The sequence below is a fragment of the Buteo buteo genome, chromosome 19, assembly GCF_964188355.1.
Source record: "Buteo buteo chromosome 19, bButBut1.hap1.1, whole genome shotgun sequence".
NCBI lineage: Eukaryota > Metazoa > Chordata > Aves > Accipitriformes > Accipitridae > Buteo > Buteo buteo.
In genome coordinates, this window is record NC_134189.1 from 5,459,581 (window position 1) to 5,477,672 (window position 18,092).

The 18,092-nt window shown below is 40.6% G+C and overlaps 1 protein-coding gene across 6 annotated transcripts; it reads right to left on the reverse strand.

Moving 5' to 3' along the window:
- Nucleotides 1-321: 321 nt before the first annotated feature.
- TCP11L2 (t-complex 11 like 2) lies at nucleotides 322-17,346 on the reverse strand. Of its 6 annotated transcripts, none has more exons than XM_075051947.1 (11): nucleotides 17,011-17,346; nucleotides 14,055-14,185; nucleotides 11,883-12,050; nucleotides 10,463-10,601; nucleotides 9,383-9,503; nucleotides 8,435-8,655; nucleotides 7,349-7,485; nucleotides 6,113-6,300; nucleotides 4,532-4,713; nucleotides 3,621-3,793; nucleotides 322-3,040 (listed from the first exon to the last, which is right to left on the reverse strand). In XM_075051947.1, exons 3-11 carry the CDS (start codon nucleotides 12,016-12,018, stop codon nucleotides 2,796-2,798), a joined length of 1,542 nt encoding a protein of 513 aa, XP_074908048.1. In that variant the 5' UTR covers nucleotides 12,019-12,050; nucleotides 14,055-14,185; nucleotides 17,011-17,346; the 3' UTR covers nucleotides 322-2,795. The 6 variants fall into 6 exon arrangements, with proteins under 6 accessions (XP_074908048.1, XP_074908051.1, XP_074908050.1 ...); XM_075051950.1 differs by having other exon boundaries at nucleotides 10,463-10,598; nucleotides 17,011-17,344; XM_075051949.1 differs by lacking the exon at nucleotides 14,055-14,185.
- Nucleotides 17,347-18,092: the final 746 nt, after the last annotated feature.

An 18,092-nucleotide genomic window follows, 5' to 3' on the forward strand; every position in this document is an offset into this window, starting at 1 on the left:
TGCAGTTGCGCAGGTTTCCCCCCCCCTTCTTAAATCTGTTATCCCAGAGGTGCTACTACTATCACTGATGGGCTCAGCCTTGGCCAGCAGCAGGTCCATCTTGGAGCCAGCTGGCATTGCCTCTATCAGACATAGGGGAGTAGGTTCTAGCAGCTTCATACCAAAACCTTGCCATGCAAACCCAGTACAACCTTCTTCCAAGGAGTCCAATTTCAGCAAGTGACTGTTTTGCATGTTATTTGTGCAGCTGGATTAAAGTCACTACTCTAACACTCCAGCTGCAACTGGGAAGTTACAGAAAAAGAAGAGAGTCACAACGTATTATTAGTGCAGTCATTTATCCTCAGCATTTAACAATCCATTACATTTAAGCAAGTTTGCATAAATGACTTTTCACCACCAGTGGTATCACAAACAAAATTTAATGCATACAAAACCTCAAATATTTGTATTTCAACAAAGAAAGCTGCTACAGAATGGCATCTTGTTTCACAAGGACAACTTCAGAATAGAGGCAAGTACGTTTCAGCCACGGTAGCATAAACAGCATGCAACACATGACATTAAACAGATGCAGTGTCCATGTTTGAAACATTAAATAAAAATTAAGATACATTAAACAATCACTTGAAACATAGGCCATGCTATAAAATGCCCTTTGCAAGTCACCTTAAAAATCACCAAAAAACCCAATGAATCCTTATTTTTTGAGTATTTACTGGTAAAAACTAGTATGACAGTTTCCCCAGTACATTAAAGATCTATAGTTTGATACTTTTTACAACAGAATGCATATAAAGTATTATGATAAAAAGTTCATAATCATGTTATAAATCATGTTCAAATGTTCATAAAATCCTCTTTTCACTGAAGCTCAAAATAGTTCAGGTATTTCTAAAGATGTAGCAAATCACTAAGATTTAATTCCCCATAATTGCTTTTGAAATGCATTCTTTTGATGATTTTGAATTGCAGATCAAAATTTCATATTCATCTGAGAAAGCCTGTGGCACAATTACTATATTCTAGGAGTTCCTTTCAGGTTTTTCAGGCTTCAGGAAACAGTTCCCTTTAAAATATATATTCACCTTTCTGTTGTGCAATGTTTTTACAAGGGATAAAGCAGCAGTGCACTAGAGAAATTTATTTTCTAAAAAGGCATTTTGAAGAAAGTTTTTCTTATCATGTACATGTGACCAAAGTCCTTGGACACTGAGGAACAACTGACTTGAAGTCATTTCCCTTACTAAAAAGAGTACACAATTCTGTAAAAATGGACTACAAAACCACAGTGCTAATAATGCCCAGGTTTTTAGACCTTTATGATAGACATAGTAATGTACATACAGTTTGTGTAACACATTAAGCTTTTACGGGCAATTCTTTGTCTCTTCATAAAAATAGTTTGTAATATAAAATATTAAAAACAAGCTATATAACTTGTACCACATGAAGTTTTTATATATATGACATTTTTAAAGGACTATTATATGGTAATATATTAAAAGATCATTTTCAAGTAAATTATGATTCAATTTCAAAGACAAGAACATGTCTATAATATGTATTCCAGCAGTATCTATTCCCAGTAATCTGAAATATGCAAAATAAAGCCTGTGTAGACTTACAGAAATTTACTTCCACATTTCTCAATTTCAAGCCTATTCGTTTTCTGTATGCAAGATTCCTGTTGCCTTAAGTGGGAATTAAGTATTGGGGCCTATTACAAAGGAATTTGAAGGAAACTGCAGTATTTCTCACAGATTCAGCAAAAGTGAATCTAATCACATTTTCAAGAATGACTAATCATTTGGGTTCTTTCTTTCAGACCCAAGAATATGTTTTGAAAAGCTTATGCCCTCATCCAACAGAATATAAGAGGGGAAGTTGCTCTGTGGTACCCTGTAAGGTCACTCTCAAGTGCTTTTGGGAATAAAGGTCAGAAAGACCTAACTTAACAATACTTAATACCCATTAAGATCAAAGATCAGTACATACACATATTAGGGATTAGATTTAAGATCTGTATGACCTTCACTAAATAAACAAAATGTTTATAAACATTATATACAGAAATTTACTCCACTCCCCTGCCAACATCATGTTTCTTAGGTGTTTATCATTAATCTCAATTACAGTTGAGAAGTTCTGAATGATTCCTACTTTAAGTGGTGAATGCTTCTTCTGTAACTGCTATACTCCCAACAGCTTCTAATACTGGCATTCCTTAACACAGCAAAGGCTAAGTTCTGGTTCCAGTAATTGCAAGAGTACCAGAACTTGGCCTAGTATGAACCTGGTTTTGGTTACAAAAGCAGTTATGCTATACTTTTTTTCCTTCAAAGTCTTTTCAGAAGGATAACTGTTTTATTACATGTTGCTCTACAAAAATACAATGTAAGCATAGTACATTTTATCTACAATTGTTTTGTCATTTCATAATTGCATTGCTATATGTAAATATATTTAAGTTGAAAAATAACATTAAGTTTTAATGGTGGTAAAACAGTAAGTACTTTGCCAGCTCTTTCCCACTGCAAATCGTAGTAGATGCTTGCCTTGAAAACTAATAATTCACTGGCTATTACAAGTGACATAATCCATTAAACAAATTTAGTCTATTAAAATATATATGTCCTTGAAATTAATTTCTTTCTAGTGAATTGCAGAAGGTATCTGCATACATTTTACAAAATCTCTCTCATTAATAGTCACTGGAATGGGCTGTTCTTAGTGGGGAAGTCAGATCACTGTCTTGGAAGGTAAAAAGGGGGTACAGAAATAGGTCATAGTTTTTAAGTGGTAGGTGTTTCTGTTTCTGCTTTCCCCATTGGTGCCTCAGGAAAAAGTAGTTTTCTAAGTATGTTTGCATAGAATGGTCCATACACCTGTTTGTTAAAGTTTACAATGCTTGCATACTGAGATCCAATGAACTCCATCTCCGTCTGAATCACAGAGAGGCCTCCTGGCATAGTAGGCATACACTTCTGAAAACTTGGAAGAGCAAGCAAACTTCTCATGAAGAACTGGATTCGTTTGTCTGAAATGGAATATGAAGTATGCTCAGAACAAATGTAAACCCAGGATGAAGCCATACTTGCTTTGTAAGCACCCTGCACATCAGCACAGAAAAAAGATAATCCAACAATGTAGGTAACTACTCTTTCCCAATCCCATGTTGTAGTGGGAAACAATACTGAAAGCTTCTTAAAGTTGGTTCCTCCAAGGTGGACACAGCATAAGCCTGCTGCAACAAGTTACGTTACCTAATATGAAATAAGACTCAAAGAAAAATAAAAACCACTAGGATTAAACACAGAACTGACAGAAGGGAGACTGAATAGTACTCATTTTTCCAAATTCTTCTCCAAAATACTAGCACGTCTAGGCTTGTTTGTACAGACACTTTTAAAATTATTTCTAGCTATGACTAACCATGCTCTGCAGCATACCAAGAACACCATCTATAGGTAAACAACATCTCCTTACTCTTAGCTGACCCAGTATTTTACTGCAGTAAGGAAGTGTTTAAAAATAATTCAGACAGCTGATTAAGCTTGCTGGGGTTAAGTTTATATACAGACACATATGATAAGACAATCATGTATTATCTTACTAACCAATCAAGGAACTGACGGGATTATTCTCCTCAACAATATGAGCGATTTGACCCATTAAATTACTCTGCATTTCTTCATTAAGAGTGGGAAGACCTCTTTCAGTTAGAGACCTGTTCACTTTGCTGCAAATCTGGACACCAATAGCATTCAGAGCCTCCTTCAAATCAAAAGTTCTGGAAGAAAGAAATAGAAAAGCATTAACTTTCGCAGTTTCTGTAGCATAGGTTGTAAGGCAACCTCACTTGTCTCCTTTCCCTTTTATTTTCAACCTGCTCTCTGTAATGAGAGAGTTTAGAAAAGTTATCTTTTGCTTTTGGAGATTCATGTACATCTCCAGATACAGGACAAATCTCCACATGGAAGATAAAATAACGACCCAATTGTGATTCAAACAGGAAAGATCATTTCAAGAGTGCAACAGCAACACCAGTTCATTTTGCTCTTAGACTTAGGTGTTTTCCTGGGCCACATGCACAGCATTTCATTAGAAAAAGCAGAGTGGAAAACTATTTTATAAGACACTTTTCAGATCCCATCAGACTTGTTTGTAGTGCAAGTGGCAGCAGAACCTACGTACCACAAGTTTGAAGCCACTGGCAAGACAATTTAGTGAATGTATTGCAACAGGCTCTCCAATATTAGGAGTGTATGAATGAACTTTAGTACTAGGCCCCAAATTCTGTAGACTAACATCAAGATTAAGATTTCATTAAAATACAACTTTGAAAACATGTGCCTAACATACAGTAGACTTATACTGTAAAGGGAATATAGATTATTAAAGTTTGTTATCTTCCTACTATTAACAAGCACTGACTATGATATTTGAATTGTTTCCAAGGGTTTTCAGATCCATCTGGTACTCCCTGTAAAAAAAAAAATTATGAGAAGTGATAAAAACAAGGCCTTACTTCTTGTTCATGCCTTCAAGAAGAGGAACAGAGATCCTTTTCAGCTGGTCAGCAAAATCAGGCACATCTACAATTGCTGCACCCACCATATTGTTTGTTATGAGACAAACACAAGCTATGATTTTTAATTGATTGAGCTTTTCTCTCAACTCCTGAAGACGAACTTCATCTGTTATTAGAGTCTAGAATTGAAACAATAATACTAATTTAGGAATACGGAGGGAGAGAGGCAGGTAAAAGGGCATATACAGGATGTAGTCATGAAGCATTTATATTTTCAATCACAAATATGGAAAGTCAGAAGGGACAGCAGCTGAAGTACCCTGAATATGTAGTATTGCACAAAGTGGCACTATGTATGAGTACCAGAAGCAAGTCTGTGGCAGCAAGTAATGCTTTCAGTGCAGAAGAAATTGAGGACACTGCACCTTATTCCTCATCACTGCTGACAAATCTGCAACCAACAATTCAGCCCATGATGTGGAATGCTCAGGGGATCTGGAGGACATTGTCGTGATCAAGGTTACAGACAGAATAGTCTTCTGGATTCAGCTGTCCTTTGAAAAATGCCATAATCTGTAACTGATGGACAGTGATGAACAACTGTGCCTGACAACCACTGGTTCAACCACCAGAGCAGGTTCTGCAAGTGATACGTAACCTGCTACAGGCAAAAAGCCAGTTGATCATACCAAGAATCTAAGTAATTCCCACAGCAAGATGTAGCTGGAATGACTTATTTTAGGTTAGAAAGAGTTCATCCTAACCACATCCCTCTACTAAGAAGCACAGGGGCATTAACATTCAGCTGTTTGGTAGTAATTTCATAGCATGACAAACTAGATCCACCAGAGGATACCTGTGTGTAACTCCTATTCAAATCTGTTTGAAGGAAGGTAAGAAGAAGGTGGTTTCCCTTCCATCCACTGACCGAGAGCACTAAAGCATCCCCATGTATTTAGCAAATTCTCTGCCAGGCCACCCTAAGTATAGCTAAGGCACCCACTGCGGATGCTAATTTTAGCCCTGACTGATGGCCAATTTCAAATTCGCTTTATGGAAAGTTGCAGCGGTCAGTAATGAGGAGTTGGAGGGGAAAAAACTGAACGCTATTCTTGAAGCAATAGTTTACATGCACTGAGAAAGGTTGAATATCTACTCTGAGGGCTTCAAGTTTTTATTGATCCTTTCCTAACACAAGAGTGATCCCACCAATTCCTGCTGCTTTTAGGAAAACAGGATGCTGTAGTCAGTTCTCTCAAAGATACAGACAGCCAAGTGCTGTCAGTACAAGGCCCAGCCTTTGACCATGGCCAAGACTGCTCTTAGGGTGGAGCTGGTGAGCTACGATTGGATAGAGGGAAAACAACCTTTAGGTCGGTCTTTTCTAGCTGTTCACTTGCCCATCTCATATTTCAGAAACTAGACTAGCATATACTCTCCAAATTCCAAATTTACTATTCAGAAGTTTAAGCAGTGCAAGAGAACACTTCACCTATTGTCATTAGTAGCAGGATTATTATACTACACCGATGTTTTTATATAGCTAGAGATCTGAAGACACTGAAATACACTTCTTACCTCTGGAATTGTTTTGCGATAATCCCATTGTAACAGTTTCAAGTAGCCGTTGTTTAGCACCAGTGTAGGACTAATAATTGGTTTAGAACTACTATCAGCACCAGGGGATGATGAAGATTCATCAGAAATAGATGACAATTCATCTTCTATTGATTCCTTTATCCATTCTGTTGTGAGATCCAGGGCACCTAAGCATTGCAAATCAGCAGAAATTTACTGCACAATTCCATCAAAATGAGCACTAGCTTGAGGGAAAGATTTGTGCACAAACAAGAGTATTGAACTTCTGAAGACTCAACAAACATAGTGGACAGCTGAGTCTTCACACACGTAAATTCTCTCCCTCACTTTTTTCCACTGAGCATCTTCCATTGGTCACCTTAATATTCTAGCTAGCTTGTACAAACCTAACAACAAATTGTTAGACTTCAGCCAAGATTTTGGGGTAAAAAAAAGCTTCAAAGTCCAAGTTCACAAAGCATTTTTTTTTCCCCTTTTTCAGGGAGGCCACTTAATAGTTGGGGCACAGGACTGAAGAGTGGAGGTGAAGGGAGATACACTGTATTGACAGCAAATGAAATGCTTTTAAAGAGTTCTTTCTCAGGCTGTATATATAAACATTGCAGGCTGAATCAATGGCTCAGGATTCCCATTTTAGAAGCCCCTGTTTCAGATGTTAGTAAGTTTACTTTTTCTTCTTGGGAAGTATATTCTCCTGAGCACTGTTTAGCCATATAATACAAAACCTGTAATAGTGGATCAAGTTGACTTTGCATCACCTAAGTTTTCCTCAGAGCCTGCCTTTTCTTTATTTAAAAAAAAAAAAAAATCAATCCTGTCCCTTACCAGCTTTCAGGCACACTAACTGGTTTTACATGTTTAGTTCAGACTAAAAACAGACTCACTGCGTACAAAAGAGATAAAGTCTCATCTTTCAGTATGTAGGGCTTCTGCTTCGAGATGCTAAGAGCCATTGTTTGTTTGTTTTTCAGATACCAACCAATTTAGAAGATACAGATTTGTCTGAAAGCACCCCAGATTACAAAGAAACATACTTCATAGCAAGTTAAGCAATTGCCCATTGGTAGCTTGTCTGTCAAATAATTTTTGCATTAGATCCAGACAAGAAATTGAAGTTTTTCTCGAAATTACCTGCCACTGATAGATTTTAGAGCACATCTTTAAATAGTCCACTTTTTAAAGAAAGGTTTAAATTAAATATAGCATGATACCTACTTGGTGTTTCTTCAAGGATTTCCTGAAATTTTGTTCTTTCATAGTCCACCAAATTACGCTGAAGGTATGGCCTAAGGTTTTGAATTGTGTAATTTGCCATATCCACTTTCATCAGGTCCAAAACACGGAATATTTGTCTGAAAGGAGGAGTTTAAAATTCAACAATTACAATAGTCCATTGATTTTAACCAACACATGCAAGGCACACCTATATCAGCACTTTAATTTCAGTTCTAGGAGAAGTAAACTCCTTCATTGGTATTTCAGTGTAACAGGTATATTACCTGTCTTCCAGGATACCTGAAGGAGTATTGTTTATAAGGCTTGGTGTAAGTTACAGAGAACAGGATAAATATGTAGCATCACTAAATGCTATGACCCCGTAACAGAAAGATAAGGGTTTAAGAACTATATCAATTGGTACACTTCAGCCTAAATGAACAGATTTTAATTTTTTAGTCAGTCCAATTGCACCAAGAGAAACAATTCTTCTAACCCAGTTGCTTTGGTCCCTGTATATGATCCAAACTGCAATAAAACAGGAGAACAACTACCATTTACTTTTACTATTTCAGTGTACTGAGGAGCAATAAACTGTTTTCTGCCCTTTTATGCAAATATTTTATTCAAGTTCAAGTAATAAGATCTTAACTAAAGAGATTTAAAATCCAAAGTTCGGCCTCCTAGAGGAAGCATGCAATAAACAGTTCAAGAAGGAACAGTACAAATGTGCTGCTTAAATTTTGTAAGGATGAACAAGACTGAAAAAGCAGTCTCTGAAACACAGATTATTGCAAGAGTGCTTTATTTTGTTGTTCAGTGCCTTAGATATTCACAGCTGGCAGTATCTGATGTAGGCATTTTACCCATTTCATTAAAAAGATACACATAATATTCTGGTCACAGTGTGTCATAGCTCCTCCCCTTTAGTGCTTCTATATAAAAATAAGTTTTCCTATAATTTGAAAACAGGTGTTACATAAACTGACACGATTTAAGGCTTCCAAGACTTTACCTCCCTCTTCTACTACCTAGTACTCTTTCAGAAAAGAGGTTTTTCCCTCTAAAAAACACCCAAATACCAACCTCAGTAATTCTACGATATTGTCAGTTGCTTTTAACTGTTTTATATCGTTGTCTCTTACTGGAGCACATAACTTTCCCATAGTGTTGATGATATAGTTAGCTAGCCCATGAATATCAACAGCATTATGTTCTGCCTGCTGTCTTATAAGATCTGTATCTAGAACTTCACAAATTTGATTGTGAATCCTGTTTGCTCCAGGAGTCAGGAAGGAAAGAAGAATCTAAAATAGAAGATAGAAAAAAAAAAAAAGGAAAAGCTTATCAATAAAAACCAAACCACTTAGCAAACACCCTGAAGTAAGATTTTAGTATTAATGTCAAGTGTATTTAGCTGACCAGCTATAACAAGACATGTTAAGACTGAACGTTATCTAAGGTAGTAGGAAAAAAGGACTGTTAAAAGGATCACATCACAGTTCTGCAAAAATGCTCAAAGCCAGCAAGCCAGAAAGCATGTCAACAATGAAACTCTTCCAAAAACTGGGAAGCTGCCCTGTAAAACAAACATTTACTAACTTAAATTTTATGAAAGACTTAGTATTGTGCCAGGACTGAAGGTCTGTATGCTCCCTTGTGCAACAATCAAAGTCTACACGGGCAGGTGCAGTCACATTTATACTCCTGTTCATGCCCTAAGCTCACAGTATCTTGCTAGAAAGATGCTAGTAGAGATGTTCAGCTTTGAGAAAAGAGAGGTCTTATAACTAGCCATCATGCAATGAAAGCTGAGTGGACATGACACTGTGCATTTGTGGCCATATTCACAGTTAATATAAATATACTATAAGACACCTATTTGCAGTTCTGAATAATCACAGTTTCATCTTGAAAGAACAAACTTGAAGGTGTTGGCTTGACTGACTTAGCAGACCCTTCAGTGAAGTAAGAGACACTCAGACCTAAGCTGACACAAAAAAATACTGGGGCACAGGGGAGAAGGAACATTACCTCCTTAATTTCCTCAAAGAGCTTGATAGCATGTTCGTATTCTGGAGGATCTTCATTCAGTTCCGATTCCAAAAGATCCCAAAACGCCTTGTGTACAATTTGTTTCACTGTGCCTGTGAAGCTGTGGAATAAGTCAATTAGATACAGAAAAGACTCCCAGCTAGCTTTCATCCTCGGTAAAAGTGTTTTAGATTAGGCTGATCGCTTGTTGGAAACACGCACCTCACCAGCTATTGCGCCCTGCAACCGTATCTTTCTTGGGCTGCAGATCATCAGCTCCCAAAATGTGGTCTAGACTGACAAGTCTTTCCTAAAACACCTGTATTTTATAAAGTGGTCCTGGCAATTCAGATGTAAGGTTCCTTACTGAATTTATATTCATTGTCCTAACCTGGCATGTTGTGTACTAAGCTTTCCCAAAAACTATTCTGTCATATAACCAATTATCAGTTAAGGGACTTAAGCAATTAAAAACCTGTGTTTTTTTTAACCTAAGTTTTCTCAAAGTAAAGACCAGGGTCATTTTTAAAATAGACATTCTGTAAGCAAGAACATTTTAGCTACCTACATTAGGGAAGTTACTTCTCACTTCCTCTGGATCTCCAGGTATTTCTGCATCTCTTCTGGGCCTAATATTAAAGTTATGTTCATGATGAGCTCTGTCTTCTTAGCACTAATGGTACCAATGCGCTGCTACATACAACTGCATAGGTGGCCACCATTTCACCTCTTCCACAGGGCTTCGAACTGCACAGAACAGACTGATACTCATCTTCACTATGGGCATTCATATTACATTAGCCTTCTATCTTCCACATGACATTCAAGACAGAGCAATATACTCCAGGACAGTGTATCAGCTCAGCTGGACTGCAACCCTTGTTCCAAGCAAGACAGCTTTGAGAGTGACTCCTGGAGGTGCAGGATAAAAATCTGTAGCCTTCCAAGATGTTTTGGGTTGGGGTTTTTTGGTTTTTTGTTTGTTTTTTTTTTTTTTTTTTATTTTATTTTTATTTGCTGCTTCATTCACTTTTCTCTTCCCAGCCCCAGTGCTGCTTTTTGCAAAATTCAGGCTCTTACCTGTTCTGTGGGAAGTCTTCATGTTTTATGCAAAAATTTGCATTTACAGCAATTTCATGAGCTAGAGTCAAGTCTGTCAGATTTCTTGCAGCTGCCATCAGTTCATCAAATGTAATAACAGTCTTGGGAGGGCTTGCTGCTGGAACAAACAAGATCAATTCAAGCCAAATACCTATAGTTAAGTGCAATTGAAAATATTAAAATTTAGAAATTTTACTGCTTGCTAATTGGACTCTAGTACTCTAGAAGAAACAACCTAGGATTACCAGGTCTTTATATCTTCTTAAAACACCATCTCAGGGAACTCCCAGCTTATCAGGGGTGTGGGGGGGTGTGGGGTAATACCACACAAACCTCATAACATTTTGAGGAGCAATTTCATATTTCTGCATCATAACTAAGGTATCTTCTTTTCCTTTGAAACAGGATCTTGCATTCCACAGATTTCCTATTGACTGTTCTATAAGATCCACCACATCAAAAGCATGGGCAATAACAGATACCAGATGTCCATTATAATTCTGAGCACACAATGGCTATATTGTGGTTTTACTGCCTGTAGAGAAGGTTCTAAGTTACTAACTTGAGAACCCCCCACTTGTATTCCATAGCAGATGCACACATACACTCCCTTTTTACAAATAAGTATTAACAACATAACAAACTCTACACTGGAAAGCAAGGGTAAATTCCCAAGGTTTCTAAACACCCAAATTCTGTCATTTAATTTAGTATTTGTAAATAAGCCTTTGAAGACTGGTAAGAAAGAAAGACAAAGAGCCAGCTGCCAATTGCAGCTCCGCTAACAAGCTTGTTTTAATGTAAGACTTCACTTACATAGACGCTAAAAAGTATGCATGGTCTGAGAATGCTTACAGATGTGAACATGAAGCACATCTTAACCAAGGTTTTATTTATCATTACTCAAAATACCTTCCTTGTGCAAACGTGTGTCTTCTGTTTGATCCTAATATTTATGAAAGAGAAATATGTGAATTTCAGATTAATTTCATGTAACTTGATGTAAATACTATAAATCTGTAAGTTACAGATTTAATTTTTAAGTGTATGGAGCAAACAGAAGAAACCCACCCTTTGCACAAAGCTGTATCTGTTTGAGTGGGAGACTGCTACCAACATCAAGATTAGCTCAAGATTAGGACGTCCATGGTGGCACACTTTTCTTACAGTTTCTGAAGGGAAGGAGTGCACAGGGAGACCCCCACGGATACAGCTGCTGGTGGCGTTCCGCACACAAGGAGACACACTGCTTCACAACAGAGAGAAAGTCATGCCTTTCTCTCAATACTCTTAAACAGAGATTCAGAATCCCAGGTTCTACCCATGACAGCAAAAAGAAAGAAGATAAGTTAGCCTTATCTGTTTATGCACAATGCAGGTAAGGCTGAAGTAGGCTTACATGCTGGGGAACTGGGTTTGCTTGAAGAATCACTGTTAAAGCTCTGTCTTGAATATTCAGAGTCGCTAGAAGAAGCTGTGCTTTCAGAGAGGCGTGAAGAATCTGAATCACTGTTCTGGTCATCATTGAGAGGCATTCTGATTCACTTCAGCTGCTACAGTAAACAACCTGGAAAGACAAATACACTTCCTGTAAAACAAGCACTTACTATTTTCTTGCTCATTTGTTTCTCAAAAGTCAGATACCGATCATTATATTGTGAATGAAGATCAATAGTTGCCTTTCTTAAAAAGGTGTTACAGAAAGGATCTAGCTTGACATGCAAATCATACAGTTATTAACAAACTACACCTGTTCTGCAAGAAAGTTTTGTACCTTCTGCTGTTTCATTCCTTAATGGTTATGTTGGAGACAGTCTATAAATTGGTTATATTTAAAAATAAGACTACCCACAGTAACCCCTAAAGTTGCTTGTTGTCAGAATTTTGGAAGTTCTCAACATCCATAAAGGCACCTCATGATGTTACCATCCCCCACCTGACTTCACCAACAAGTGATGTTTAGCAATTAGCTTCCTTCCACAAACAGACTGCACTGAGTGTAACAACTCTTAAGCAAACACAGAAGTGCTGGGGGAGAACAGGCAAATAATTCAGAAAACTACATTTCTGACAGGGTGTAGCTGAACGTCTGGCCTGCTGTTTTAGGTGGGTCTTTACTCAGAATCAGATTGACAATGGCATAGACCCAAAAAATACTCCTCCTAGGCGTGAGGGTGGATGGGTTTTCTGTTTTAAGTCAAATGGTAACTCTGAGCCTCTAACATTACATTCAGCATACAAGACAAATATCACTGAGAAGTGTCATGCTTCACAGTGCTTCTGTCTACATAAAGAACCTGCCTCCTAGGCAGATAATCTGCAACTGCAGAGAATTTGGACAGCTGCATAGTGCGATAGAGATGATTAATAGTTGTATGACAGGAAGTGAAAAATATGTTCATAATCATATTAAAATGAGAAACTGGAAGTCAGCCATATTTACCACCAAAGGAATTTGGCCCAGATACCAAAAGTAGCTGCCCATCTTTGATTATTGCCACGAAGCATTCTGTAGTAGACTTTACGAAAAGACATAGCCAACAATGCTTTCCATCAGCAAATTTAAGTAATAAAACCTCATTTATGATTAAATTGCATCAACTTCGGCAGGCAAGGAATACTACACTTGACAACTATTGAACTTTGAAAAAGCCACTTTTGGCAGCAAAAGGATGATCTTTGTGTGTACTTATGTGAATCAACATATTGTGGGGTCAAGAGATAGACTAAAGGGAATAAGAATGAAGATTTCTTTATACTAGTGCCTAGTTACAGCTTCGAACATTTGATTTCTTGGGTACCAGCTCATCCTGAATAAGCCTTTATAACTTGATGAGGTATTACACTGATGAGTACTCCCTTGTTAACTGAGATGATTAACATTTGTTAAGCGTATGTTTACCCCTCCTCCTCTCCCAAGAGGAAAGAGGATGTATTTGAGTCCTTATTTATGTAATGTTTTATGCTGGGTTTTGTGAAAAGAATTAATCACTTCAGCAAGAGCACAGCCGACAGTTTATTACCTTACTGGAGAAGCCGGTAAGAGAGACTTTTGATCAGGACATAGAGGTCACGGGTTCAAGACTTAAAGCATTAGTTGTGATCCTTAACATCGTAACTCTTATTAGAACAGCAATTTTATAATTTCTAACAAGCAACTGAAAAGACGCAGGTATTTAAAATAGTATTGACTAAACAAGACAGAGTTGCAAGACAACCTAGAAAACCAGGAGGCCGAGATATTTTTTACCTGGAAATTGTATTTATTTAAGTTACAATTAGAAATGAGTCACTAGTTAATGTTACACAAGAGATTAAAACTATTTCTTTGATTAAGATTAGTGTTACAGATCTCAAAGCTAGCACTGACTAGAAACTAGTTGTGATGAGTAACCTAACTGTAGAATGCACTCCAGGTTCTTGATGTGGAACCGCTCACTTAAATACAGTAACCCTACAGAGCCTGCAAAGCTTTTATTACGCTCCCGCTATTGTTTCTGGATCAGCATCAGAACACTGTATTTCCAGGCTTTAATCATGTCTAAAACCCCTTTATTTATATATAACTAACCTCTGAAAGGTTAATGTTGCATGTGGTCCATTGAAAGAATTGATTAACGTTGTTAGCAGTGCACTGACCCAAAAGATCTTGTAAATCACTCGCCTAGTAAGAGCGCTTCAAGATGTGTCTGCTGCTTGAGTCTAGGTGTTAAGAACATGGAAGAAATTAAATTACATTAAACACCCCCCAAATTCTCACACAATTTACACATCATCATTTCAATAACTTCCTCTTAACTGTCAGTATAATTCTAATAAATATTCAAGTTTGCAAGGTGCTCCTCACAGAAGTACTAAACCAGCCATGGAGGCAAGTCAGCATTGCCATTTTGTACCCCAATCTTGATTCCCAAGACCAAATCTTTAAGGTAGAATTTTAATTTCTATATATATTAAGTCTTTACATACTCATCCCAGGATCTTTCAGCAACAAATAACCTGCATTTCAAAAAGGCCCAGGACATATTTTGATGTATCGAGACCATGCCTATTCCTACAATACATGCACACGTACAGATAGCAGACTTGTCAGTAGAGTGCTTCAGAAGGCTTAATTTAAATAAGAATTTTCAACAATACAACAAGAAATGATACACTGAAAAAACACTGCAATCTTTGCCACAGTATATGTATTTCCTAGTAGGATGCCTCAAATGGAATGGTAAGGAAGAATGGGTGTATTCTGGAGATTCAGAACATTATTGCTAAATTCTAAGTTTAGAAGATAAACAAGGCAGCAAGCACATCAAAGTAAACATACATGAATACACAAGCAGAATCCGGACATGCTATCTACAGTTTTTAAATATGCTGCCTGACAGCTAAAAGGCTTAGAGAAAAGTACATTCACTGAGCATATCAAAGGGAAGCACAAACCAAAAAAAAGGCTTTTCTAATTAGTTACAACAATAAACAACCAAGTTCATCCTTTCTTTGTAGCATAGACTGGAAGAGCTGCTTTTCCTTATGCTTTTGTAGACAGCATAGAGCTCCTCATAAATTACTAAGGACCAAGTTCACATGTAATTCTAAGTTTAGATTAATGTAATTCTGAAGTAAAAATATTTCAGAAGCCCTTTAGCCTTTCAAGATCTCTTTGTAACTCACCATCTTGAATAGACAATACCATCTTATTTTTTGAGTTGTTCATTAGGTATTACATATTAGGCTGTTGTTTTAATACACAGTTAATATCCTACCTATTCTATTAAAGGGTCAGCCTGTGGTTACAACCTGCTTTACTCTTCCTGCATTAAAAAAATCTGATGTCTACTTTTATATTAGGTTGGATACCTTGACAGTAGGCTTCATTACACTATTTGCTTTCTTCTGATCAGTACTATTCTGCAGGTTTTTTTAAGGATAAACTCTAAATGGGACACCAAGCTAAAAAGTATCTTCTGAACATACAAACCCCAAGATTCCAGTTAATTTAAGAACCATATTGTCATGGTTTCTGCTGCGATTTAGGCAGTTTTGGATTATTCTTCTTAGTAACAATGTAATGAATGCAACACTGTAGATGCCTAAAGGCATCTTGCTTTTATACGGTCACATCACCCAACCCGATCATTCACTTAGAACTGATCAAGATTGCAAGATCAGATTAGTTTTAGAGAACACAACACGCCTTTTATTCCTGAAGGCTTCCTTTAGAAGTTATTTTATGAAGCACCTGCAGGGAAAAAAAAAGACAGTTTGGAAGGCTTTTTTTTTCCTTCAGATACCATCTTCAAGAAAAGTTTTTCCACAGCCCTGCTTTGTTCCAGTAAGCCCCTCCATCCATGCACACCTTTTAAGTGCTCTGTCCAGTTTTACCACTACGAATACCTTAACTTTGTTTATTCTCCTAGGCTTATATTCTCGCTATCTTCAAGCTGGCACCGACTGAATCTCGTTTGGACTCGAGTTTCCCTTTCACTGACTCCACCTTTGCCAGCACTCGCGGCACAGGAGCAGCAAAGAGCTTCTGTTAAGAGTTACAGAATTCCCTCACGCCTCATTTTTGACATTTCGCCGACTGCCGCGCACCCCTCGCCCCCCGTCTCCCGCGCTGCCTCTGTCCCCTGTCACTTCTAGCCGACATGGCTCTCCTTTAGCTTCCTCGTTCCGCAGCTCTTCCCTCTACGCGCGGACTTCTCTTGACGAAGGCTTAAAAATACGCAAGGGCGAGATGAGTACGTGTCCCCCAGGGTCTGTGGGCGGGCGGGAGCGACCCTCACCTCAGGCGCTGAGGCAACGCGACCGCCCCGGGCCGTGACGAGGAGCCGCGACCCCCCTGAGGGGAGGCCGGGGACGCTTTTCCCGCCCTCCTCCCCCGGCGGCTCCCCTCAGCGCCGCCGGCCGCTCCTCCTCTTCCTCCATCTGTTTCGCTGCCTCGTCTCCTCCCCCGGCCCCATGTTTTTAACAGTTACTAGAGGCAGGAGCTTGGCACTCGCCGACCAAAACAAACAGCGTTTCCAAGGACAGGCCCGGGGGGAGGAAGGGAGGAGGAGAAGAGAAGGGGGAACCCTCTCCCTGCCAGCCCCGGGGAAGGCTGCCCGCCTCCAAGTGTCCCGACCCCGCATGCCCCGGGGAGGGAGCGGGGTGCCCTTGCTCTGCGCTGCCGCAGCGGGGCTGCGGGGGGAACGAACCGCCACGGCTGTGCCCGTCGGGACGGATCGTCTTGGCGGACACCGGGCGTTAAGGGACGGCGACAGCCCAGGAGACACGGGACAAGGGGTGCACTACAGACCCAGAGCAGTGGCTGCGAAACCCTCCTGCTGCAGCGGGAGCCCCACCGGGGCAGCAAACCAGAGCGGAGCGCCAGCCCGCCACTCTTCCCACCCCCCCCCCCGGGAAGGCAGCAGCCCCCGGGCCGGCTCTGACCCGGCCTCACCCCGCAGCTCACGGCCTGTACGTGCCGGAGGGTACCGCCGTCGGACGGCACAGCTGCAGCCCTGCCCCTGCTCAGCCCGGTCACTCACCGCGGCCCGGCAGCAGCAGTTCACCCTCCTGCGCGGCGCTCGCCGGGGCTTTAACCAGCCCCCCCAGATTTATAGACCCAGCCCGGACTATTAGTGTCTTCCTTGGGCGCGTCCATCTCTGCCGGTGACGGGGGAGCCCGTAACATTTTCCTGCCTGCCAACGGCGCGTTAGCCCCAGGGACTTGGGTCAACTTGCGCCTATGCCCGCAGAAACGGTCCGTGTCTCCTCATTCCGCCCGGGTCCCGGCTCTAAGCGGGGAGAAATACGAAGTGACAAAGGAAAACGGTTCCGCGGACTCCCCCCACGCTGAATGGGCTCTGCCCGCGGGGGAAGGCCGGGGGAAGGGCTGGGTGGTGTTTACGGAAGAGTAGCGTCGATCCGGACAGACCCCGCCCCGCGCTGGGGAAAGGGGCGGGGTCTCCGCGTTAGCCCCGCCCCGGAGGCTCCTCAGGGGATGGGGCGACCCACTGGCCCCACTGAAGCTGGTGGGGGGGGGGAGAGCCGAAAGCGCCCGTTCTCGTCGGGGGAAGTGGCGGTACCTCAGGGTGTATTTGCCCGTCTCTGTTCACTGCGCTGCCAGGGAGACTTTAAATATGCCCCCGCGAGCCTTCCTGCCCTGGTTTCCTTAGTCTCTCGACGGAGGGGTGAGGCCCTCCCTCCCCTCCGCCATCTTGCCCCCCCCCCCCCCACTGCCACTCCCCCGCCATCTTAGCCTCAGGGGAGCCGCTCAGGACCGTGGCGGGTTTAGTCACCCGCCGCGCTCGTGTCTGTGGCGTTAGGAGGCCTGCTGAGCGCCCCTTGAGGAACGCAGCGTGAAGCAGTACAGCACTATTATTATAAATGCTTTGCTTATTGCTGTACTGACCTCGTTGCACCGGCCAGCTTCACACACACCCCCTGGGCCATTAGTACCCGTCAGGGTCATCGTCTCTTCCTGTCACAGGAGCTACGTGCCACCATTGCCTCACTCACCAGGCAGCGCGGAGGGCAAAACACCGGCAGTCACCTCTGAGGCAGGAGGTAACTAAACCAAGCCTCGCTCATCATGAAGACACAGAGCTCCCCTTCCTGCAGATCATTA

Excerpts from the sequence above, each read along its gene's own strand:
- TCP11L2 (XM_075051949.1), bottom strand. The coding sequence starts at position 12,018 with ATGCCTCTCAATGATGACCAGAACAGTGATTCAGATTCTTCACGCCTC. Across the intron at positions 10,602-11,882 it reads CAAACCCAGTTCCCCAGCAT|CAGCAAGCCCTCCCAAGACT; the intron begins GTAAGCCTACTT and ends TGTTTGTTCCAG. Across the intron at positions 3,041-3,620 it reads TCCCGTCAGTTCCTTGATTG|ACAAACGAATCCAGTTCTTC; the intron begins GTTAGTAAGATA and ends ATTCCATTTCAG.